A 26,572-nucleotide genomic window follows, 5' to 3' on the forward strand; every position below is an offset into this window, starting at 1 on the left:
TGTGAACAGCACTCCTATAAAAATTAAATCAGATGGATCAGAGATCAGCTGAGCTGCAATGGGGTATATTTTTTTTAATCTGCAATGCTGATGCAAATGTAAAACTTTTTTTTCACAGATCCTATGAAGATACGATACACCTCACTGCTTGAGGTGTATAAGTAATTTTAATCAGAGGACTCATCTGACTAGTGATTATTTTTTTCCATTGAAATAAAAGCCTAACTTACATAGAGGAAAATGTTCTGGCTTGGCACAGGCTTTGCTAGACTGTGCATCCAAAATCTATCTCTTTCAAGATCCTTTCCTTCTTCATAGTTCAGAATTGCCTTAGTGGGTGCTCATTTTTTGAAATGCACCTGCCTTGATTACACACAGGGAGACAAAATTTTAGGAGGCATCCATAATAAGCAGCCAGTATTGGCTTAACTCTGCTCCCCCTTTTGGTAGCTACAGAAATTATACCATTGATTTCAATGAGAACAGAAGGAAGGCAACTGTAAGTTCTTCTGGAAACATAACCCCACACTATTAATCAATTGTATTTAACTACAGCATTAATTAAAAAAAAAAAAACTCCAAAAGATAAATAACAATAATCGAGTTCTGCTTGCTTAAAAAAACCCCCACAAAATCCTTTAAAATCACGTAAAATAAAACCTGTTATTTTTTTTTGTAAACAGGCAATACTGAGTAAGCAGGAATTCATGGTCCTAGCTGGATGCTAATTGTACTTGAATATTTGAATGGGGATTGGTCATAGGCCTAAAACACCTAAATACTTTAAAACACATTTATAAATAATCATTCTTTATACATCACAATTGTTCCTCCTACATGTCAAAAACACAGACTTCTGTATTCCCCAAAGAAGGAAAAAAGAAGGATTACTTTTGCTTTTGGCACAAAAAAGTAAAAATGAAGAACAAGCATCACCCTTAAGGGAGTGCATAGAATGCCACCAAATTGGTCTTTATTTGCCTCAGGGTTCGTTTTTTTTTTACAAAAGTTTTAAATATAGGTTAATATGTAAACACTGTGCACGCACTGAGAGTTTGATCCCGGCCCATTGAAATCAGTGGCAAATTTCCCATTAACTGCAGCAGTACAAGGTCAAGCCCCACGTTGGTAAGGTACGTGCAGGCCTAAGTCATTGAGGGATTCAGGAAAGCAGGAGCTGAGGTCCTGCTCTCAAAACCAGCTGCCAGCAGAGTCAGACTTTGCACCGATCACCCTCTTGCACATGTTGGAGTTTTCCTGGTGGAGAGGGTATTCGTTCCCTGCCAACGTGGCTGCTTTCCCTCTCCTAGCAGTGTAGCGCCTGCCAGAGGGCAGGCTCTCATACTTGGTCATCTGAGTCCTGCAAAGACACAGCACCGGGCTCTGGCATTAGCAGGTTTATGCAGAGCTTGCACCTTGTTACAAACACCTTGCACACAGGTGAGGTGGCACTTCCACAGTGAACAGATACAATCAGCAGATGTTTTAGGAGCTGCAGAAGAGCAGACGCTGTTTTCTTAGGATTTCCTGAAGATTCTCAAAGTCTTTGATTCCTCTCAGGTTTTTAACCATTTTTTGGATGAGAAAAACCTGAACAGAAATCTGGCACAGGCTCTGCAAATGTTATCTTCCTTAGGTCTTAGCAAATAGGGATTAGAAGAGAGCAGTAACCCAATAAACCAAATTGAATTATTATTCTTTGGCTACTGAAGAGCACCTTTTTAACCTTATTACACAGTTGTTTAGTTTCCAGGAAATCTGATGCCTTAATAAAGTATAATAGAACACAATGGCTGCAAGAGTTTAACAGACCAGGTACTTCTGTTGATACGAGTAAATAGCAGATGATGAAGAAAACTTTCCACTTCAGCTCATTTATGGCCTTGCACTTCCTCTCTCACCAGTTTAATAGAGAACTACTGCTGGCAAAGCCTGAGGTCACCATCAGAACTGACTGCACACGAGGGCACTACTTCCCACCACTTGGAAAATCGAATTTAAAACTTGGACTGAAGTGCACATTCAGAGCTGATCAGTTGTGATCTTCAAAAAGGTTATTTCTGAGTCTCAGGGGAGAGGGACAAGGAGGAATGGGCTAGCAGAGAGGTCTGTGTGTAACAGCCTGTGCTGCACCTGATTGTGTTAAGTTAGAATTTGGCCTCAGTAGTTAATCTCTTCAATCTGAGAAAACCAAAAGTTTCAGCAGCTGGCTGGAAGGACACCTCAAAAAGAGTGTTGTCTTAGTTCTTACCTGAATGGAGAGTCCACTCTGTCCATCTGCATACAGACCAAAAATGGGTACTGTGAAAACTGCACTGTGGAGATGAAGTCCAAAGATGTTTCTGTTTCCAAAGTGGTTTCCATACCAGTTTTTACAAAGAAGGAATCGACCTCAGTGTTACCAGCTACAAACACGGCTACCCTACAAAAAAAAGAAATAAAAATCAGGCATTAAAATTATTTCAAAACACATTAAAAAAAGAGGAAATTGAGTTACAAATAGTCCTACCACACATACAAAAAAACTGGCCTCAAAGGAGCCTGTTCTTCATGTAAAGGTATATAAATTCACATGAGACCAGTAGCAACTCGTATTATCCAGGTGGGAAGGAAAAGGGAGTACAACATTATCCCATGCACATAACTATTTAATTCTATTTATTTAATTGCTTAATTCTAACTCATCTGCAAGGTCTTTTATATTTAAATTAATCTCATTAGTACCACCATGACTCAGAAGCCCGAGCTGTCTAAAGCTACAGCATGTGCTGGGAGTATCTCACCGGTTCTTGACGTTGGTTTTGGATTCCCGGTACCACAGGCTGAACTCCATTCCTCCGGAGATATCAATGGCCAGTCCACCCATGAACTCCGCACTGGCCATGGGCCCAGACTGCAGCTGGATTTCCTGGAGCCATGGGAAAGCACAGGTTACTGACTGCAGAGCTCAGAGGTTTCCTTATTCCCTTTGGTACTGCTCTCACACCACTTGTCATTTTGCAGGAACAAAAAGGAATAGAGGGATTTTCTGAAAGGATGGACAAAACATCCCGATGTGCTTCCCTCCCTCAAAAATGGGATGAAGCTACAGCAAGGCGCCTTGCATCCTTCCCCTCTCCCATGTGCCAGCTGGCATAATTTCTGCATGGAGTGTCACTGCAGGGAATATCATGTCTCCAAGAGCTACCACACAAGCCCCACCGAGGCTGTGACAGCAGTCCAGCTAAATCAGATTAAACTCCTTGCTGGAAGCCCAGCACAGGTGCAGTGCAGTGTGACTTCAGCACCCCTGAGCAGACCTGTGCTGGCAGTAGGATGCTGCCACAGGAATTATGTTCAGTGGTTGTGTGACCAAACCTATCAGCTAATGCACCTTAATTTGCATTTAATGCATTTTCTATCAAATATCAAATGTGCTTGTGGCTTCATGAAACCTGTAAGGCTGGACTGGAAATACATCCATAAAGTCCATTTTGGAAGTGGTAATATAGCTCAGGCTCATGGCAGTTAATTAAGGTTTGACCCACAGCCAAGATTTTAAGGTTCACCCATCTTGGCAATCTAATTCTCTTTATATAGTTGTCCTGCTTCCCTAAGAACTAGTAGATTGATTCACCATTTTAAAAGAAACATTAATTTGGGAAAAGCTTATTTTGATCATGTGCCTCACATACAGGACACCTTTTCCAGTCTCACAGATAGTTTTCTCCCTCCTCCCAGGTTTCTGTGCCTGTGGTATTCTCAGCACCTGTAATGTTGCAGGCCTACATAGGACATTTGGGAATGTGAATTTCCTGCCCCTTTTTGATGTCCAGGAACCCTAGAAGTCTCTATTCTCTTCTTAGCTATTCAGTAGTCCAGTGGCTCCAACTAATGCTGTCCCAAGATGTAAGAAAGAAACAAGCAGAGAGTCAGTCTAGCTTCTTAATCCTTGTAGCAAGGAGCAACATCAGGGAAGGTTTTTGTTCAGAACACTAAAGTTATCTGGCTGTAATCGAAGACTCAGATAATTATGGTAGCTGTACATGGTTACTTCACCTTTTAGGGTAAGTTAACTATCCTTGAAATTATTTCCTTGACAGAATCAGTTTGGCAGAGCCATCTTGGCAGTCAGTTGCTGCTAAAGTGGGTTTGAGATTTAAAGAATGCAGTGGGCTGGCTGTGGCTTATAAATCCAGCATGACCCCAGCAAGCGTGCTCTGATTTCTTATTTTCATCCAAGTTAAAATCAAAGATTGAAATTGTGGTCTTTCTGAAATCAAAGGGAGTTTTTATACTGACTACAGTGGGGCATAAAATGCTTCCCTAGTTGGTCTGTTTAGGTGTGGACATAAAGCTTGTTTTACTTTATTTTACTTTGCTTTCAATTGGGACTGGATTGGTGGGTAGCTGCTAATGAGCAAGGAGGTAACAGTATACATGCTGGCAGAGATATGTACACAAAACCAGAGAAGATATTTTTAGATGTATTGTCAAATTGCACACAAGAATATTAAAGTAGGTTGAGTTCACAAAGGCTGCATGGTATTCAAGGCTTAAATGCTACCTAGAATTAAGCTGTATTTGTCACTGAAACCAGCAGAGAAGCTAAGGAGCACTTGTCTTGTGTTTTACTAGCTCATCTAGTTCCTTATTTATAGCTCAGTCCTGTCCCTCGTCTCATGTGCAAATCCAATCCAGGCTGATGGGAGGTGTAAATCACAGGGACCCAGCCTCCTCAGGAGAAGTATTTTCCTTTCCTTTCCTATTTTAAGCTTTGTGTCTCATATGCAGTGGAAAATGTGATCCAAAATATCAGAATCAGTCATGTGTTACTGTTTAAAATGCTGAAATGTGCCATATTTCAATTTTTAAAAGTGTCTTTATGTACCATAGTGTAATGCAACCTTACTGTAATGCAACACAGAGATGGCTACAACAAGCACTTCTCTGGGAACTGGCTACCTTCCACTGGGGTCTGGCTTTAAAGTGGCTTCTCTGACCTATTAATGCAGTATTTAATTTCTCTGGGATTCTGGCAGGTGTGTTGCCTAGGAGAACTATTAACACTGATGAACTTTAATGCAGGTGACTTAGGAGTCTCAAAAACAGTTTTATGAGAGCTGTTTATTTTATAGCAGGAATATAACTTCTGGTTATTCTTAGCCATCAAACAACACCATGACCACGTGGAAGTGCCAAAAAACATGTGGATGTGCTGTTGAGCTGGAACGTAGCTATAAGACCATTCTTAGAAAGATAGGCTGTGCTTAAAAGGCAGCTCAGCCTGAAGATGTGTTCAACAGTGCTTTAAACCATTCCTGCCCTTGTGGAGTGTGGAGGTAAGACACTGCTGCTGAGGTTTCCAAAAATGCAGTGACTAACTGAAAACGCTGCACCCTGATATTGTTAAAAATGGCACACAGTCTCAGCCCTGGCTGCCCCAGACTTCTGAGAGGTTCTCCAAAGAAAAGGAGTGGAGAATTTGCTGGCAGACAGAGCACTAGGGGTGCCCAGCCAGCAGATTCAGTTAGAGTATGTCTGGATCTTGGTGCATGCACAGCAGTTGGAAATACTTAGTTCTCTAAATGCTCCCTATGCTCAGGACTAGACATGATTATCTTTCTCACCTCTGTGGTCTGTTTGTTAAATAGGTCATGGTAAAGCTTTTGCCCATAATCTGTGTGTGAACTGTAAAGCACTGCTGGAATGAGCTTTAGTTAGCCAATTTGGCCACTACTTGGAAAGCCCTCTGGACTTAAAACACCATTACAAGGAGCTGAGCTGGGTTTTTGATGGGGGAACCTGTCAAGTGCAGAGGGTGTTTCTGTGTAATTTTGAGCAGAGTGGATTGTCTCTCAACTACTTTTGGCATTTTCTTTTAACAATAATTAAAGGAAAAAGCCGAAAATAAAGTCTGAGACTGCAAATGTTTCATGAGCTAAGTAAAGCTATTAAATCCACAGGTTCTAAGGAGATCCCTGCTTGGGAAGAGCAAAGATATCAAACCACGTGCTGACCCCACACTTTGAGAGAGATGTCTAGATTCTTAGCCCTCCACTAACACATTATGTAGCCAGTTATATTTATATATTAATCTATTTAAACACAAAATTAGCAAATCATTTGTGGTGACAGTTGCATAAAAACAGTGTAGTCCTCATTTTAATTCCTTGTTTTGCCTAAAAATAAACAGTCAAAATTTGGACTTCTTAGCATTGTTCTTTGAAGGATAGTTATCTGATTAATTCACCTGACAATTATTGCCTAACTGGACACAAGGTCCCTGGACAACTCATGAAGAGGAAATCTTAGGTGGTCACATGGGACAAATACTGTATTACAAGAAACTGTGGGAGGGGAGGTCATAGCTGAGAACAATATGAGTTTTCAACAGGAAACTTAGTTGAATTTGATTTTGTTAAGTTTCAGTTTTATTTTCTAGAATATATATTCTCACCTTTGTTCTAGGTTGCTTTTTATGTACTTTCATTCTGGGTTTTAATACCCATAACTTTTCTATTGTTCTCTTCATAAGGGTAGCCTATGTAACACTGGTCAGGTTTATCAGCATAGAAAATTAAGAAAATAAGGTGTCCTACAATAGTAGTGTGGGAGAGGAACCATTTGTGCTTAAGAGATGGAAAAAGAAGCAAATAGTGTGCTGTTAGTACCTGTAAGAAATCTGTAAGGAGGACAAGGCCTTTCACCACGTTCATGGGATCTCCAGTTGCTGAGAGCATTTTAGACATTAAATCACCATACCCTTGGAAAAATGTCACTGGCCTGAGCTGGAAATCGAACAGAATGGCTGACATGCCAGCAAAGGAGTCCAGGTTTTCCTCGCCTTCATCAGGAGTTGCAGCTATTATGGACTCCAGACCCTGAGCTTCAATCACCACCTACAAAAGAATAGTGCTACAGAATCAATAAAAAAATCCTGCCTGATTCAGACTATTAACAACACCACATATTTTCTTAATGTCTAAGAGTCTAATTTATGTAGTTGTAGTGGAAAAGGTATGAGGTTAAGACTTAATAGAACTAGGTAGAGCACATAGAAAAATGGAAAATAAAATAACCTCATGCCATGTTTTTGCCCTTCAGATGCTGAACAGGATTTGCCCACATGCAGGCCCCAATCCTAACGCTAGTTTTCTTTCAAACACATTTTCCTTTATTCCTCTGACTATTTTTCATGGACAGCTGGGAGGAAAAGCCAAAGATGTTCCACTACACAATTTTTGTCCTGCATAAATTTAGGAAAATTGTAATACTGAAGGTTCTTGCCAATATTAAGAAAAGTCTAAAACACAGACATTTAAATCTCTTTGATTTGTACATTTGAACTACTCCTTGAATTTCCATTCTGTGACATACCTGAACTGGGACCTGATTTTACAAACTCACAAAGCTTTTATTGATTACATCAGATAAACAGCATAGGCTTTACACAGACACAGACCTCGATGTACGATGCAGAACAAAACACTTGTTTTGTTTATGGCAAACACATGCCACATTGTGGGGTTTTTCCCTGTTACTGTTTTTTTCTTGTTATTGGCTTGTACTGTGCCCAGTTAAGCAAACCTTATGGTCTTAAGCATTAGCTGAATTGCCTTAGAAGCTGTAAGACAAGGACCATGTACTGGTTTAGGTATTATGTACAGTCCAGCAATTACCTGGATGGCATGAAGTTCAGTGTTTCTGTCGAAAACATGGATGTTCACGTTACTTCTCCGTAAAATGCCAGAGCCAGAATAGAGGATGTCGAGGCTGTATGTGGATGACACATCAGGACCACCTTAATTAAAAAAGAAAGAAGGTACCTGTGACTAAACTAGTGGATTAATTAAATTTTTGGGGAATGCAAAGAGGGTTCAAAGGCAGTTTCATGGTTACATACGTGTGATATATCCAGTGTAGGCAGAGGAAGAGCCCATCTTGGAGAAGCGATCATAGTTATGGGCACGCATGTCCTTCAGAACTTGCCGAACTGTTTTGCTGTGGTATTTCAAAGCAAACAAACAAAACCACTGTCAGACAAAAATATTACAGTACCAAATGTATTGCTTTTTGGTAGAAATATCAAATTTGAGAGAGGGTGAATTTCCCACTAGGAAAGAAGGTCTCCAAAACCCTTACCTTTTCCCACCAAAAACCTGCCCTAACCCAGGGTCTCTCTTTCAATTTCAGGTACTCCCTGCAGTCATAGGAAGAACAGCAAGCAAAGGTCTTGCTTGAAAACTAATGGTTTTGAGAAGACAACATATATTGATTATTTTCATTTTCACACTGTGATGTTTAAGATTTTTCTACATTGCTGGTTCTTAAAACATAAAAGCAAGGGAACCACTGAGATAATTAAGATTAACAGATTACATTTTTCACAGTAATGCAAGTCAGATGCCTAATTATTTTTTTATACCTGTGAAAATGTGAATAGCTATTAAAAGAATTCCATTGAAATTAAGGGATTTATTCTGAAATAACAATACAAGGGACATAAAAATAAGATATCCTTTTATACTCTTCTTAAGTTTTAGTAATTCATGAGAACCTGTGTGTTCTTTGTAAGAAAGGTCTGTATTTATTTACACTGAAATTAATGTACCTTGAAGGCATTTCAAAGTGCAATATGTCTTGGATCATGGAGAGCATGTACTTGTTCATTTCCATAGGCAGTTCCCCAATAGAGAGTAGGATGTTTTTCACTTCCATATAGGATGGGTTACTGTTTAAGATGATGGCAGCTGCTGTGGTTCTCACTGTCTTTTCATGGACTCTGCGAGTCTGGTGGTATATCCTGTTCATTGTTTCCTTCACCTGGTCAGGAAACACATTATTCACTCAATGCTCATGCAGATGACTGGGCAAAGTACAGGTTGGAATCTTGTTTATAATATCAGATTAAGTTAGCTCCATAGCTAAGGCTAATACATAAGGATATATTTTCAGCGTCATGATTTTCATGGTCCTTTTGGAATGTTGAGACATGTATAGCTCAGTGACCACAAGGACAAGTGGGACATCTGTTATGTTCTCTCAGCCACAGACCAAATACAGCCTTACACACTGGTTTTCAAAGCGGGACTGTAAATAAGTAGCAGCACTAAGAACAAATGTGGCAGTGGTAAGACAGAGATTTTCTTGACTTTTAAGGAAATAAGTACTTAAAAATCAAGTATCTTGTTATTTTAATTTTCTAGATAGTGCCTGTGGTGGTCTAGTGTCCCTGAGAAGATTGTGACACATCTTTGTAACAGGGGAGTCTGTGGAAAGCCACATTGCCCCACTGACAGAATGGCCTCCAGCATGCTCATTGCAGAGCAGCACCCTGACAGCCCCAGTCCTGGTGGCCAGGATTAAAAGGTATGAAATGGAATGCAAGGTAATGCAACAGAGGCAGGGCCTCTCGTCCCGCTATTTTCTATGTTTTTTCCTACTCTTGGAGGCTGCAGGGTAAAATGCAGCTACTTTACCCTTCTCTTCCGTTGCGTGCTCTCCCTGACTATGTGAAAGCACAAGCAAGAGCAGGGGCTGCACAGGTGCCCAAGTGCTCCCCCTGGCGAGCAGAACCCGGCGTTCCCCGCAGACTGCATGCCACCTTTGATGGCTGCGTGTGACCCTGGAGACAAGGGCTGACCAGCACGTGTCCACCAGTCCATTCCTTGCCTTCAGCATGTTGACTGCACCACACGGCTTGGTGCCCTCAGCAAACTTACTAAGATTGTGCTCAACCTCGCTGTCCATGTTGCTGAGGACAAGATATTAACTCTATTAAATTACCCTTTAATACAGTCTCCTGCACTTCTATTCTAGGGCAGTATATTTTCTTACTTCTTTGGTGAGAAAAGAAGGATCATATCTCTGCAAGGCAGTGGCAGCAAGGCTGCTGATGGGCCCTTCTCCTGACTCAGCATACTTCAGAAGCAGTGGAATTGCTTCGGGAAGGAGCGCGTTCTTCAGTGCCAGCAGGTACATCCGCACATTGTCATCTTTCGTGGCCTTCTCCAGTCTATTTAGAATCAATCTTTTGGCTTCTGCAACAGCCTAAGAAAATCAACAGCACATTAAATGGTGATCATAAACCTCTCTTTTTACCTTTGCAGGAGTAGAAGGGGCAAGACTGGGTTCTGGCATGTTTGTGTTGCACAGGGTGAGCAAAGGTGTCATTTGTACATTGATGGATTCCTTCAAGCATAACCATAGTGACTGCAGCCACAGTGACACCTGATCCAAAGTTTTATCATTTGCCAGCTGCTCCTGCCCTGATTGAGGGACTTTACTGGTCTTCCCTGTGGGGCCAACAAGTCCCCACAAAAAAAGACAAGGGAAGTGCTCTTCAGTGCCTCATAACAAAATGTTCTAAAACTGCTTGGCAAGTAACAAGTGGAATTAAAACGGCCTGTATCTTTTAAAAGGTGCTCTTTTAAAAAGGTATCTTTTCAGTGGTGTGCTGCAGTTCTGAACAACACAGATCCAGCAGCCTTGTCTGATCATTGTCATCCTCTAACACCAGCATCTACTCAGTTCATGCTCAGAGTAAAAGTCTTCCTCCTTCTATGCACATTTGGGGCACAGTTGAGTACTTTTGACAAAGTAGAAGTCATTATTAAAAAAAAATACAGTCCTCGATTAAACATAGGAGTTCATGGGCTTATTTTAAGTGGGAGAATCTGCTTTCCATGTTTGCCATGCTCTTCCAGTCACATCACGAGGGATTGGTCACGTGTTGCAGACCAGAATTTGGGCAGCAGTGACCATCAGATACTCACTGGCAGCTTGCAGCCTTCTCTGTCACACAGCTTTCTAATGAGTGCTCCCATGACAATGACAAGAGTTTCTCTGATATCTTCATTGGCGACATCCCCCTTGAACTTCTCCTGCCATGCAAAATCAAGGCTGTTTAGTGTCTCAGTGTAAACATGACAAGCCACATTCTGCTGTGGGTTCAATAGGCTCCCTCATTTTCTTTGAGCATTAATGAAATGCAAGGGCAGTGATTACCATGATGGCCTGGGCTCAGGCTAAGCACAGCACAGCCCTACCATTACATATATATTACATATAATAACTCAGTGCCATTTTCACTTTGAGTTACATTCAGTGATTCAAGTAGATTCATTTGGGGGGGAAAAAAAAGGGACTTACAGTTCTGGCTACAGAACTTTCATAAGGTAACAATCAAACAATTCTCAAATTATTTTCCTAACATTCATTATTATATTTCTTTTCCAAGTTCTGGATTTTGGTAATATTTCACAAAGTAAATAGACTTTCAGTCTGGAACTAGGAATGTTTGCTGTTTGCAGGCTCTATGTTAATGGCACACTTATAGGAAACCCTGGAAGGCATAAAGAAAGGAAAATTAGAAACAGCAAGAGTTGTTTCTTCTTCCCTTCTCCTTTGATTGTGACAAGAAATCAGAGTACTAGCTCTGTTGTATTTGTTTTGTCCTTGGACTTACAGTTAATAACTTCAGGAGTGCTTCACTGGGGTGAGAAGCAAATCCACAGGCATACAGGAACCGCTCCTGCAGGATAAAAGTGCTTGCATCCTTAAAGTCAAGAAACTCCAGTACAGCCTCCAGTGATTCTGGTGTCTGAGCTGAGGTTACAGCATCCACTACCTGTGGGCTATGAAGAAGTGGGAATTAAATGAACATATAATTGCAATGAGCCAGTCAATACTGAAAAGACTTGAGAGAAAGACTGAAATAGTTCTTCATTGCAAGTAAAAGAATCTTTTACTCTTGTTGGAAAAAGTGTACCTGAACTCTCACCACAAAATGGCACACAAACTCATATCCATGGATAATATTTGAATTCATGCAAATATGAGACCAAAAAAAGTGTTAGACAACCCAACTATCACAAGTGTATTAAAGTTTACAGGACAAGGTTGTAAATATAAAGAAGTGTTTTACTACTGCATGCACAATGGCACATAAAGAAAAGGCTTCTAGAGTAACCCTCACATTTATCTCCATTGCTAATTACTACAATTTATATGAAATATCCTGACCATATGACTCAGAAATGCTTTTCATCTCTCAAGTCTTGGTGTGCATGCTGTTAACAACCAAACTCTAATACTAGGATAATTCCCAGGCATCAATTTTCCCCTTCTTTGTTTTATTTCCTATTGAAGGAAATAAATAGGAAGTCAAGAACAAGTTATAGGGTGTTTCAGAACAAGTATTTGGTTTGAGAACCTTTGGCTGAACTACAAAGCCTGTTGGCCTTGCGCTGTAGATATGACCCTGGTGACTGAAGGGTGTGCTGAAAATTTATTATATTACAAGAACAAACTTAACTATTAAAAAATCCTTTTCCTCTAGACAGTACTGAACACTGGGTTTGCATTGCTAGGACATCAGCAGTAGAACTCAATCTCTTTGTATATAATTTGCCCTTCTGAATTTTTCAGTAACTTAAACATTTTAAAAGCTTGTTCATGGTAACTTACAGAAATTCTTTATTTTCACTTTTAATAATTTTCAGTATCTCCTCTTTTGTAGCTTTTCTTATGTTCTGAATGAAGGACAAAAAGCTTTTTGCTGCTTCAGGTTTGGAAAGTCTGTCAGGATGCATATGTTCTCTGATGCTCTGCCAGTGCTCAGAAAGCTGCAAAACAATTCATATTATGTCAAATCTCTCAGATTGTGGTTTCAGTTCTCAAAATCAGACTAAATAAATGCAGATATGTAGGCCAGCTGTTGCTCAAATTAGCTGAAATCCAACAGATTGATGATCCTTTAGCTCAGTATTAGTTAATTTATTATAATCCCAGCACAAATATCTTTGAAACCTTTCTACAGTTGTCTCTCTTCCAACTCTTTAGTATTTTCCTGATGTTGTACATTACCTTAAATGCAATCACTTTTGGAATAATAAAATTCATTTATACTGTAACTGGAATAAAGTGAATTCTCTTCTCTTGCAAATTTACTGTGCTTTCTGGTGAATGTGGTGTTTGCCTTATGTTCCCATTTTTTCATAAGTAGATTTTTTTTTTAAAAAGGGAGATGCACAATTCCCAATTCACCAATTAATCATATTTTCTGAGAAGATGGCAATTTTGGGTTAGTATAGAACAGGATTAAATTTCCAAGAGGTTATTCCCATTTTTTATTCATAAATTTGCATACAAAGGGATTTGCAGCTGTTGTACAAAATAAAAGGTAAGATGGTACTAGAACAGGTAATTGGGGGTTGCTGTATTTATTCCCACACCGTATTTTTTACCTGAACGAGCCAACATGGTGGCAAAGCACCCATATCTGTCCTTCCAGATACACCCCCACAAGAAACTGGTGCAGGTATTTTGACCTTTCCTCTCTCCCTTGCCTTTGCCTCTGTTATCTCAAATTATCGAGAACATTCCTTGGGGAAAACTCAGCTGTTCTTTGCAGCAGTCTTTACTGCAGTTTTCCTGACAGTAGCACCCATTTGACCTTTACTGAAACACTTCCCCTCTGTGGATTTTGTATTGGGCAATAGCACTTGAACCTGCTGGCAATTAGAAGTATCATTCATCAGTACAGAGTGCAACTTCTATCGACTGTAACAAACAATAATTAGGCAACAATGATTGAGACACAGGATATTTCCTGAGGATTAATGACCAGCTGGGAGGAGCTCATGTTCTGAGGCACAGATGGGTCTTTTAATTTCAACTGGTGATTAGCACCAGGGTCAGTATTGCTATTATAAACTGAAATTGGATAAACATATGGGGCACTTTTTATTTCCCCTTGTTGAAGTTGCACTACAGTCCAGCAAAAAAACCTCTAACCTCATTACCCTTTATTTTCTCCTGTGCAGAGCCCAACTATGTGAGCTGCTCTTAGTCAGTTTAGCCCACACCCTAGAGACAATCAGGGTGGGAGATGCAAACTGGAGCCATCTCAAGCAAGAGAGTGGAGACCAAGCCTTCTTCTTTGGGAGGTGCTCAAACTGTTCAACAGCCACAAGGAGTAGCTGCCATCCCCTGCAGTGACCATGGAATTAAAAACATCGTTCAAAGTTGGCTTTTATGAGGGCCTTCATTCTCCTGATGTAAATGTCAGACAGTTTGGATTTAATAAACCAAGCATTCAGGCACAAGATGCACACACTTCCACATGGCAACTCATCATGGACCCAGCCCTGTGTTTCTCTGACAGAGAGATCAGAACAGAGGTCTTGTGGGCACTCTAGGAAAACTCCAGCCAAACCAAGAGGTTCTAAACCGAGCAGGGGCTGGTTTTGAATGTCAATGCCTGACACCAATTTACTAAGATACTGGGTGGCTGTACAAAACAGAACAAACCCACCTCACATTCAGAAGGGGCAAGAATCCTTTCCCATAGGAACCATGAGTATAAAACAGTGTAAGATGCATGAGCTCTTCTGAAAAGAGTATGTTTTATATTGTCTAAAAACAGAAATCTAGACCTGATTTTAAGTGCAAATATTTGCCATAACCTCACAGAAGTTAATGCTGCTGTCTGGGAAATGAGGATAGTAATGGTTATTTTACCAAATTCATAAAGATAGAGATAAGATCTGTTACAATTTTAAAAAGGGCTTTGAGAATGTAAAACTCTAAGATGTAGCATATCAGCAGGGTATTAATGTATAGTATGATATATAAGTACCATATGCTATGTTGTTGCTTTGGTTACAGTGTTCTGTTTATAGAACCCATCTTTTCATAGCACTTATGAAAAATACAGTGAGAAAGCAGAACTTCATTCTCCTCGTGCCATTAGGTTTATAATGACATAGCTCAGTCCCCAGGCAGTGCTCTGGAATTATACCCTGTGTTTGTTATCTTGGTCTGGAAATTGTAACTGTTATGACAAACTCAGTCCCAAGTGACAAACTGGTCAGCATAAACCCCGATGGACAGAACCAGGGAAAAACCACCTGTCCCTACTCTGTTTAGGATGCCTCAATATTCCCTGCTCAGAACTGCTCCAGCACACAGGCAGCATCATTTCTATATTCCCCAAACACATGGTTTGGGTCTTCTCTGTGGCTCAACAGGCATTAGACAAGACAAATTATTACAGTGTAATGCTCCTTCCAAATAACTAGCACAAGTTCCAATATAGGAACATATTTGTGCTCATAAGGAGTATCTCTGGAGGAATAAAATTATGTGTGCTGAATAGAAGCTATATATTGCTTATCAACACCAGAGAATAATGATCCCTAAATTAACATTCTTATTTATTCCTCAATGGTAATATCATTAATAATGTTTGCTAACAATCACTGTAGTAATTTATTTAGTTTATGATGAACATCATTAGTAAAACAAAAGATGATGCATTTATAGTGCTATGCTCCTAGCCTTCAGATGTCTTAAATACATAAAAAAAATAAAATGCAATTTTTTTCCCCAGGGAAAAATGAGAACATATTGGACTTCCCAAGAATATTAAAGCCTCATTTTATATTTGTAAAATACCTATAAAATCCTTTAAACAAAAGACTTCCCCGGAATCAGGTAGTAAGAAGAGATTAAATATACTACCAACAAATGCTTAGCCTGCCTGAGGAATGGCTAATGAACTTGAATTCCTAGGAACAGTTCAGTTCCTCTATGACAGAACTGCTTACAAACACCAGTTGGCCATCTTAAAGTTAATTTTCCACCCAGAGGAAATAAGCTTCTGCCAGCTCAAGGCTGGAAAAGGTGAGATAAAACATCAGGATGCTGTATTCTCTAGTGATCTGGAGAAATATTGCAGTCTTTAAAAGAGAGCAAAAAGGTTGGTACCTTTAGTGGTAGATGCTTACAACACTCTTATGGGGTGAGCACCATTGCAACACTTCTATACTCCCTACTCCAGGATATATTTTATACTGATATGTTGGACCTGTCCTAGTTCTGGTTGGACAAAAAAATTTGCTTTCACCCTTGTCCTACTCAGCTAAGCAACCTGATGTCCAATGAACCTGTGGTTACTTACTGAAGGGCACTTTTTGCATTCGGATTTCACTGGCTCTGCTTCCAGGGGAATGGCAACATAATTGGGGTCCAAGGTCTTGATCACACCAGCGACTTGCTTTGCAGCAATCAGTCCCATCCCAGCTTGGACTGACTTCAGTTCCAGCCTCTGCCTGTACATCCACACAGTGAGGACACCATTAGAGCTCAGCCATCAGCGCAGAGATGCAGAAATCACACCAAGAGGAAACAAAAAACCCCACCACAGACAAAAAGAATATAGAATATAGACTTATTGAAGTCTTATTTTAAAATGTTCAGAACATGGCAAGTCTATGGGGTTTTTAAGGTAACGGAAATATCTGATACCAGCAGAATTACTGCTAGAATTATGTGCAACAAAATACCTGTATTAGAGACTTTCTAAAGCACAGATTTATAACACTTCTTAAACAGCTTTCAGTATTCACATACATTCTGAAATGTTTCATATATTTATTCGTAAAATATCTGGAAAGTGAGATTTTTGAAAGTATTTTTTCTTTTAAATATCTACTATTATTGAGATGTCTGAATCATTTATCTTATACGAGTAGCCCCACACTTTCATTGCTTTGGAGTCTGGAATCAAACACACATCTAGGTTTCACTGTTGTTTCCTTTCTAAGCAGTAGATTTTATTTTCTACACTTCCAAACTCTCACATACTAGAAATGGAAATCCATCGGAAGCATCTCTTGAGAAATGAGAAGACAGAACACCTATAGCACTAATGGGTAGATTAAAAGGGTTCAGCAAATTCCTGCTGTTTTCAGTTAACTTCTTATGAATGCCATTATTTATTATTTGTGGTGTGGTAGAATTTAATCAAAGTTGGACCTGGTACCTGGCACAGTTGGACACAGTATGGATAAAAAAGAGACCTAAATCCTTACCTGGAGAGTTCATAGCCTTAGATCTAGATTCTATAAGACCTACACATATAACCTGACTTGAACCACTAGTCCTGCTACCATCAGTGACAGTCCAATTGCCCAACTTACTTTGAAACTATTTTGGCACCTGTTTTTCGTCGGTAATTCAGAACAAAAACAAAATTTTCTTCCGCCTTAATGGATTTAATGAAACTGTCTTCCAGCACATAAACTGTAGCAGATGTACCTTTTGTTCCAACATCCAAGATCTGTTAAAAAATAAAACAGAAAGAGGGCTATTCAACAAACAACAAAATAGGAAAACAGCTCACAGTTCCAAATGAGGGCAAGACTTGTAATGAAGTAGAGCCATTGGAGGAAGGTGCATATAGGCTGGCATCTCAAATTAAGCCTATGAACCTGGTTTTCAAAAACTCCCTCTGCAGTAAGAAACCACTCACTTCTACACCACGTGCTTCAAATTCAGTGTGTACCAGGGTAAGAGACAGTAGGAGCAGGGCAGGAAGTTATGGAGCAGGCTGCAACTGAGAAAATACCCAGTACTACATTTAGTTTAAGATATGCTTTAAATAAGACAAGAATATTTTCCAGAGAAATGTCTTGTAAATGAGATTGTCACATTCACACTCAGGTCAAACAAGGTAGCTGGCTGTGCTTCTTGATTTGTAAAAAAGATGATGCCTTTGTTGTAAGCGTGAAAATTGCGAACCTAGTCATAGTGTTAAGGCAGTTTATTAAGAGTGTGTGCTGTCTTTGTACTCCTCTGAGCTGAGAAAGGTTGGTTTCTGATGTAGAGAATCCCAGTGCCTTCAGCAGGTGTCCACCTTGGCCTCAGCAGTCACTATTTAGAAAGAGATTTACTAACAGTGGAGGACCATTAGGGATGTAGTAGGGCTTCAGTTATCTCTAGGGCACATCTCCTCTCTTACACCTGTGCATTAGGAAGCCTTTGACCGTCCAGGCAAGCCTGACCAGGCTCCATTCAGGAGTCAGCATCTTGCCTGGCATTTACAGCAGATGGGAAAAAGGTTACTATTATCAGTAACAGTACTGTTACTGTACTGTTATACTGTGTCTGTATCAGCTGAGCCAAAGTGGTTTACCCCAGAGGAGAATCCATTCCCTGTTCTCTCCATGGAAGCTACATATGACATTTGGGCTAGTAAAACTACAAAATTTACATACAGAATTTGCTTTCTCTAATGCAAGAAGGACTTCTGAAAAGATGAGTAGTAGCTGCTAAGAATATATTTTAAATAGGAAGAATAGATTTTATTTTGTTAAAGAAATCATACCTGGTTGTGGCTGGCAAATCTTTTCCTTTCTGTTTCACAGGAGTCTAGGTCTTTTATTTTAGTCACTTGATCTTGCCGCACATGGTAAGTAGTATTGCATTTCCCAGAAATGTCCACCTTGAAAAAGAGAGTTAGATTAGGACAATTTCTCTAATTTATCTTTGGGACCCCACAACACCTTCCAAAGATGAAGAATTTCTCCGCTGTTGGAATCCTGTACCTGAGATGCTGCACTGCTTGGGTTTATTTGACAGTTTTGCGGATGGTTCTAACTATCTCCTTTGGATTGGCAGGGGTACTATTCATTAGATGGCTATGAAGAAAAGTAGCAATGGTTGTTTAAACAAGACTATTAGGTTGTTTAAACAAAAATACCAGGCAGTTCACAATACACTCACAAATCTGAGATAAATTCAAGCTTTGTTCAAGGGCACAGGTTTAGAAATTTAACAATGGAAGGCAACTTAAATGGATGCAGCTAAACCAGTACTAACTTTGTGTGGGTACTTGAATTTAGAATAGGACTCCACTGAACTGAATTTAGGAATCAACCAACTTTAAACAGTAGTATAATCGCTTTTATAGTGACCTGGTTTAAGGTGGTTTATTACCAAATTGTGCTAAATTTATAAAGGCATTTTAAATCAAATGGATTGAACTACTTCTTTATGCTAATTGCAGCAATTTGACTTGTGTCACCAAATATTCAGAAGACTGTCTTTACATCCCTAAACTCATATGTGGTCAAAGGGCTGATTTCCATCACACTTCACTCCTTCTGAAGTCAGCAGGAGCCACAGGTCTGACTTTCAGAGCAGATCAAGCTCTGCGTGTTCCTCAGGTGATGATATTCTTGACTGATAGAGTACCATACCTCAGGGGAAGAGCCAGAGTGCAGCTGGACCTGGAAAAGGCTAGCCAGACCTCTCTTAATGTTCTGAGTAAAACCAGCTTCATTTTGATATGAGTAGAATGTTTTGACCTGTAGGAATAAAAAAAAAAAAAGGTATATAAAAAGCATTCAAAAGTGTATAACAAATCTGGTTAAATGAGAAAGGAATAGTGATGATCCATTCTAGAAAATTCCCTTTGCTTTTTTCTCATTATGAAGTTGAATTTTGATCTGTTGCCCCTTATTTAACCAAACTGTAGAGGTTGCAGGGCCTGATATAACAGTACAAACATGTTTAGCCTTCAGCTGAACCTAAGTGCAGTTTCAGTGGAGTGAGCATTTCTCCTCCTGGAATTACAGAGAATTTAGATGGGAAATGGGAAACTCTTCATAATTTCACAGACGACTCATTTTTCTGCATAACCCTCAAGTAATTGTTCCCCACAGGGGAATTATATCTGTTGCACTTTAATCAGAGGTTCCAAAACTCAGGATGAATCATAGATAAATCACAGATAGAATTACTTCAATGACATGTCAAACATATCACAACCTTTGCACTTCATGGGCCAACTGCTGTGCTTGAGCTTCTCCTCTGGTAACAAGACTTTGCACCTCCACTTTGCATTCAAGGTGCTTTAAACATGGCCCTTTTTTCTGGAACTGTAAGTACAATCAGTGTGCTATCTCAGGGCAACCCTGAAAAGTGAAATTACTGTGCCAGGGATGAAAGTGTCACACCACAAAGAAATCATAAAAGGAGTGCATAGACCCTACTAGCCGAGAAAAAGTCCAAGTTTTTAATACTACATCTTAGCCTTAGCATGTGAAAGTGTGCAACATATGAGGAGCAGATGCATTCTGACTCTGCTCTTCTGGTACCTCTGATCTCATGTAGAGATGTGTACAGTTTGCAGCCAGTGCTGTCCTATTTCTTTTTATGTTGTGTAAAACTGATGACAAGGCTGAGTCTGAAAGTTATTGAGCAGGTCTGATAGCAGCTGCAATTCAGCAGGCTGAGCTGGTGGCCAGGGTATGTGCTCAGTACCTATTTACAGAAAGAGGTAAAGATCCTGCTGGGATAGAATGTCACAGACCTCACTCCACTCTGCAGAAGGGAAAAGGGAGTGTGACCTTCAACCTTCCTCCTTTTTCACAGCCTCTCTGCCCATGCCCCACCTGCTGAGTATTGCTCAGGCTGCAGAGGGGAATAAGGGGCTCTTGGCCTAATGCCACAAGCAACAGCAGGGTGAAGGACCAGGGGCAGGAGGCAGGAGCAGCCATGGCTCAAGCCTCACCACTCCCTGGCCAGAAGAGTAGGCTGAGTACAAAGGGAACACAAGCAGCTCTCAGGGAAAAAGAGAGCGAGATGGATGTACTTGAAACCCGTTCTCAAAGAAATGGGAACTCTCAGACCCACAAATGGACATGGGTGCTCCTCATGTGCTGGGACAGTGCTTTGGTGTTCTCTCAGGTCAGGATATAAAACCCAGGCACATGTTGAGACACATCTGCTCTCTGACCCTTCTGATTTTTGGAGACAGTCTCCCAGTGGGGAAAAAACATGTAAGGCTGTAGCTCTTCCAGCATCGAGCTCATTAACTTGGGACCATTGAAACTGCAGGTGACACAGAGTAAACAAGCAAACCAAAGAGCTGGGAAAAGCAGTCCTGGTAAAATACCTGATAAGGGTTTAAAGTGATTGACACTGTTCCTCACAGACTCCGTAGAACATCCCTCATGACAAACGGTATCTCCTTTTCTGCCTTCAGATCTTTGACAAAATCCTGCCCTCACTGAAGTCAGTAGCACAAATTCCACATAGCAACTGTGCATATATCCACATGTGTACCTATATCTTTGTGGACAATATGCTCTATACTTCCCCACTGTGCAGTGGTCTCAACACAATAGGCTTGGGCTAGAAGGTAAATTACAGTCTGTTCTAAACTACTGTATTACACATAGAATGATAGGACACAGTGGCTTATTAGAAACACTGAGTGAATAGTGAACTCTTAAATTCTTCAAGTCTGTTACAAAAGACTTGTGTCACGTTTCCTTAGGGACTGAATTTTAAAAGACAGGGTCTTACTTTTCCACGGACTAGCTCAATCACCATGGGCCTCTGTAAAGCCTCCAGATACTCTTTCCCGATGATCTTCTCTGGGCTTTTTCCTTTGAGGATGTTTTTAGCAGCTGGACGTTCATTTACATTTTCAACCTGAACATCTTTCATCTAGCAAAGTAAAAGCAGAAAAAATTAATGTAGAGAGCAGTGTAGAATTGGCTTGGAGTAGGCTAGATAGACTAAATCACATAATAAATGTTCTTCATTTCTGCATTTCTTGTTCTGATCGTTAATCTTCCATGATTACTATGTCAAAGTTTACAAAAGAAGCCAGTGGTCTCCACTGGAGAAATAAGTGCCAGAAAATCTTACCATAAAGCTAAGTACCAAACCCAGTTTCTATTTAGAAAATGTCATGATTTGTAGCTAGAACTGAGGGCTTCAGACAACACATTGCCCCTCAGGAAAGGGCTTGCACACCAGTTGTTTGAAGCTATATGTGTTGTATGAAGCAGTTTCTAAATACAGGAGATATTCTGAAGTTCTGGCTTATGATGTTAGATACTTGTGAAATCTTATTCTATAGGAATCAGATCATCAAAGCAGCTGGGTTTAGTTGATGAGACTAGAGAATAAAAGGTTTAGCTCATTTTCTGAAAGTGAATTGTCTGAGATTATATTAGCAGCTAGATAAGTGCAGAAACGATTGTTTATGTTTTAAGTTATCTGATGGCAATGATTACCGTAATTTTGATCAGCTGGTCATCATCATTGTCAGGATTTCTCCATAAGAGGTTGACATCCACACCAGAAGAAATCCGGTACCCTACACTTTTCTGCAGTGACGCTTTCACCTGATCAACATAGACTTCAGCTGAGTAAGCAAACTTATATAGCTTGTCATTATTTAGGCTTGGCCCAGTAGTGTGCCCTGTTTGGAAAGCAAAAACAAACAGCATTTTAAAACTGACTAATTCACATAATCACCATTTTCTCTAAGAAACACCTTTAGAAAAATTAAAAATTTAATTACAAACAAAAGATTTATGGGACTGATCCTGCTACTCTTGATTACAGAGGCTGTCCCACTGAAGCAGCTGGGTTTTTTGTGATTAAGCTAACACTGATAGTACATATTTAACATAAGAATGGTAACAAAATCATTTGTTCTTGCTCTTTAAGACTCTCAGATTCTTTTTTTTCAGCTATGTTAGCAATACAAATTAATCTAAAATTATTTGCAACTCAAAATACTGCTATTAATCACACAATTTGTGTGCTTAGCAATGTGAAATGCACTGATGTGATTTGTTGCAGCCAACTGAAATAATTCTCCGCATCTCTTGCATGTTTATTGGGAATTTTTCCATTGTGAGTCTTGCCAAAGGGTGACATGAATATAATGAAAACATTAGGAATGTATTTTTTTAGATTAAATAATTAAGATCTTGTTCTTTCAACTAAAAAATTGTCCCCATAGCTGTGTCTCTGCTGTTAATTTATATATTCTAAGGGGAAGGGAAGGGAAGGGAAGGGAAGGGAAGGGAAGGGAAGGGAAGGGAAGGGAAGGGAAGGGAAGGGAAGGGAAGGGAAGGGAAGGGAAGGGAAGGGAAGGGAAGGGAAGGGAAGGGAAGGGAAGGGAAGGGAAGGGAAGGGAAGGGAAGGGAAGGGAAGGGAAGGGAAGGGAAGGTGGCTGTACACTAAGTGCTCTTAACATTCTCAAAGCAAACACACATAGAGTGACCTTAGGTGTTATCTGTAAGCAGCACAGCACCAGCCTCACACACCCAAATACTGCACCACTGAATGCACCAGTGAATTTCTTCATGGAGTTCAGGAGGTACTGAGCAGAAACAACAAGTTCACAACAGAGCTAATCTAAGAAACACAAAGTGCTGTCCTCAGGGACATGCATCTCAGTTTTATGACAAGTGCAGGGAAAGGTGGGGGAAAGAACAAAAATCTCTCACAACATCTCAGAAAAATTTCTAAGCATGCTGTAATGGAATCAGTGTCTTCAAAGTCCCCTGCAGAGATTCATCAGGCTACCCTGATTTATGTTGCATCACTGTTTTATCTGACTCAAATAAATTCCAATCACTGCATTGATAGAAAGGAAAATCAGTCATTTTAATATTTTAAAGCCCATTTAGTGGGTGCACAGGGTAGTTCCATCACGGCTGGATGGGTGCATTCTGCAGTTCTTAAAGGGTACAAAACCCCTGCTTCATTAAGATTTGCTCACATCCTTCCCCTGTACTCTCAGATACCATGACAGTGGATTAAGGTCAGCTTCAAAGAATGGACAAATGGACAACAGAGCAAAATGGACACTTCACCAAGTTTAGTCTGCAAGTTGTGTAAACTGGCAAAGTTACAGAACTAAATGGACTTATACTTTATACCAGCTGGAGATGTGGTGCAGCAAGTCTGGTGATCCCGGGGGGTGCATCCTGTTCACATGTGAGAGGCCAAACCTGTAACTATTGATTTTTTTTCCAGGGAGGCTGAAGGATTCATGTTGGCACAAAGGGGCTTGTCTGGTTTTGCATGTCTTGGGTGTCTGTTTCAAAACAAAGTCACCAAGAGGCATACAACACTTCCTGCAGGTTTACTATGAATTTCCTAGCCAATTTCCTTCCTCAGTTCCCTGCTTTGAAGCTACCTTACCCTCGAGAGCAGAGGGTGCTCAGTGCCTGCTCAGAAGTGGCTATGCCTTTCAGGGATGCCCCTGGTTCCCTGCAGTCCCTTGGAGCCTTGCTTCCTGGTTCAAATTTTCTGGTTCCTTCATTTGCAGCAGAAACTGCAGTGCAAAGAACTTAGTGTTGGCTGAGATGTTAGCAACACCACCCACTAGGTGCATTCTCAACACAGTTCCATCTAAAGGAAAAAAAGTAGGGGAATAGAACATCCAAGAGAAATTATCTGGGTGCTCAGAGACAAGTGTCTTATTAGTTAAGGTGCATGTTGTGGTTTTGCTCCCTCGCTATTTTCAGTTAAAAGCACCTTTCACCTGCCCTCTTTCTTTCCCCACAACTGAATACATACATGGTTATATTCTCCTTTTGTAAGAGTTCCTTCCCTTTTCCTCCCTTTTAGCATTTGCTTGTCCCCACATACAAAAGAGCTGTTCTATCCTTAAGGAAACAGATAAGCAAATGATGCAGCACTTTATTGCAAAGTGTAATGGAAGAAACAAAAATTGCAAAGTATTCCTGGGAGCTAGGAGAACATGCAGTTTTGAAAGCCTTCACCATTTCACATATAGAAAACACTGCAGGAGCCAGGGCAGAAGACACCTTTAGTTGCTAGACTGGGAAAGGTTAGGCCAACAGTGGCTCATGATAAGAAAAGCAGCAGGGATGAGGCAGTATTGAAAGCAGTCCCAAAGAGTTAGCACTCTTCCCTATGGAAATGGGGAAGCTAAAAGAGATAACTGAATAGTGTGGTCAGGCTGAGCAGCAAGGGGGATCTTGACAGATGAGAGACAGAGATACAGGGCCACTGACCAGAACCAGTATTCAAAACAGCACAACTAAATTTTCATGCCAACTTCCATGAAGAAAACACCATTACTATTTTAAAAGGAATATTGCAACACCTTTCTGTTAGAAATTTTTCTTAATAGAAAGTCCTCCTTTTAGAAGCTCCTTCCTTTGTATTCAGCACAGCACTGGAATCCTTGCTGTTTGTGCAGCCATTGACATTTCAGCTGATGGCAAATGTCCCACTGCCTGAGAAGGGAGGAGAGATGGACACACAGACTGCCATCAGCCCAGCCATGCTCTTTGGGGGTCAGAAGTGCTCCTTCCAAGGTGGAGTGCATAACACACAGTTTGACTCGTAATGTTAAGTGTCTGTCATTAAGGGTAACATGCCAAGTCTATAATTAAATCATGATACTGTATAATACAGAAGGTTACACTGCATCAGTAGAGACAGCTGTCAAGTCCTGTGCCTTTTATTAATACATACGGCATGCACAGCATGTGTGTCTCTAACTACTTGCTAGCTCTACCTTCATAAATCATATTTGCCACTGTCGCTGATACCAGATTGCTTTAAAAAGCAAACCCCATCCGCTTATTTGAAAACATTTTTCAAGTCGAACTGCAATAGGAAATTTTTATGTGTGCTGACCGACCTGAATTGAACAGAATAATGTTTCAATATTTCCAAAAGGCAGCATGGCCTGATGAAAAGGTAAAACACTAGTCCTAATCTCAGCTCTCACACTGAAGCACTAAGTGGCCTTTGGGCCAGCAATTTAGCTCTCAATCTCTCTGCACAAGAGAGAGAGGAAATCTGGCAGAGCTGAAGGGATCACCAATTAAAGACAAAATGCTTCCTCAGTATCCTGAGGACGTGACAAGCAAATATTACTCCACATCAAGAAGCTTTGTTTAATTGATATTAAGGGGAAGCTGGGAAGATCAGACACCACCATGTGGCACACTGGTACCTAGCCATAAACTGAACAGGGCAGTGTCATGAAATAAATTCACAGGTAAAGGCACTGCCTGCAAATTTCTCTCCTTTATAACTCCTGTCATGGGGGTCTGTAGAGGCAGGGAGGAAGGCAGGTTGCTGCTCTGCACTTACATGGTATCCTGTATTCCCTGCAAGAAGCAGGAGGTGGCACCCATAAGAGCACCTCTACAGTCTTTCTAACGAGCTTAATCCAGGATGGCATGCTCACCCTGCTTCTCACATGATGAAGACATCCTCATTAAACTAAAAACTCAGCTTATGTTATAAGGTTGCTGTTCCTCTAAATTTAATGTGAAGTTGTACATGAGGGGTCACTACTACAGACACCTTTCCTTGTTTCATACACTGGCACTGCTGAAGCAGACAGTCTCCAAGATTCCATACCCTTGACTTTGTCAGGACAACGGAGTAAAGCTCTGCTCACAGTGTTTCTGCACACATCCAGATTTTCAAGACTTACTACAGAGCAAGGTTCTCATGAAATTAATGGGATGCTTCTTACTGACCTCAGTGGTAGCCGAGTCAACTGCTCAGAAGCTGAAACCTGGAGAGCCCTGAGCACTTCCTGGCTCTGCTCCACCAGAGCACTCCGTGTGTTTAACTTCTGAGTGTGTGAAAAGTCCCTTTGAAGTTGGTGCCCCCACAGTATGTCCTGATTAAGCAAGGTCAGGATCCCTGATCTGGTCACACCACTGGCCCTGTGCACTTGAAAACATCATTTCCTCCATCACCTCTGCTGAGAGGAATGCCACAAGCACTTAAACCTAACTACTAAATGCATCTCGAATTACTCAAGCATGTCTAAGTAAAGCTGATAATTTTTGAGGCAAAACAGATCTGCATACACATGCTGGTTATGTCTCTGCTGAGGCAGAAGCTGAACCAAGCCCAGTACAGACCTACCTTTAACAGAGGCTGAGTAGGTGGAAATGACGCAAAGGAACAGCACGGTAAGAAGAATCAT

The 26,572-nt window shown here is 40.5% G+C and overlaps 1 protein-coding gene across 1 annotated transcript; it reads right to left on the bottom strand.

Annotated features, from left to right (window-relative positions):
• Nucleotides 1-1,191: 1,191 nt before the first annotated feature.
• MTTP (microsomal triglyceride transfer protein) lies at nt 1,192-26,572 on the bottom strand. The gene is made up of 18 exons (XM_062493823.1): nt 26,512-26,572; nt 21,861-22,048; nt 21,142-21,285; nt 19,029-19,136; nt 18,155-18,271; nt 16,968-17,107; nt 15,947-16,097; nt 12,451-12,608; nt 11,450-11,618; nt 10,758-10,865; nt 9,820-10,032; nt 8,594-8,805; nt 7,886-7,983; nt 7,662-7,783; nt 6,654-6,881; nt 2,784-2,908; nt 2,252-2,422; nt 1,192-1,360 (listed from the first exon to the last, which is right to left on the bottom strand). The coding sequence occupies exons 1-18, from the start codon at nt 26,570-26,572 to the stop codon at nt 1,192-1,194; spliced, it is 2,682 nt and encodes an 893-aa protein (XP_062349807.1).

The sequence above is a fragment of the Cinclus cinclus genome, chromosome 5, assembly GCF_963662255.1.
Source record: "Cinclus cinclus chromosome 5, bCinCin1.1, whole genome shotgun sequence".
Taxonomy (NCBI): Eukaryota; Metazoa; Chordata; class Aves; order Passeriformes; family Cinclidae; genus Cinclus; species Cinclus cinclus.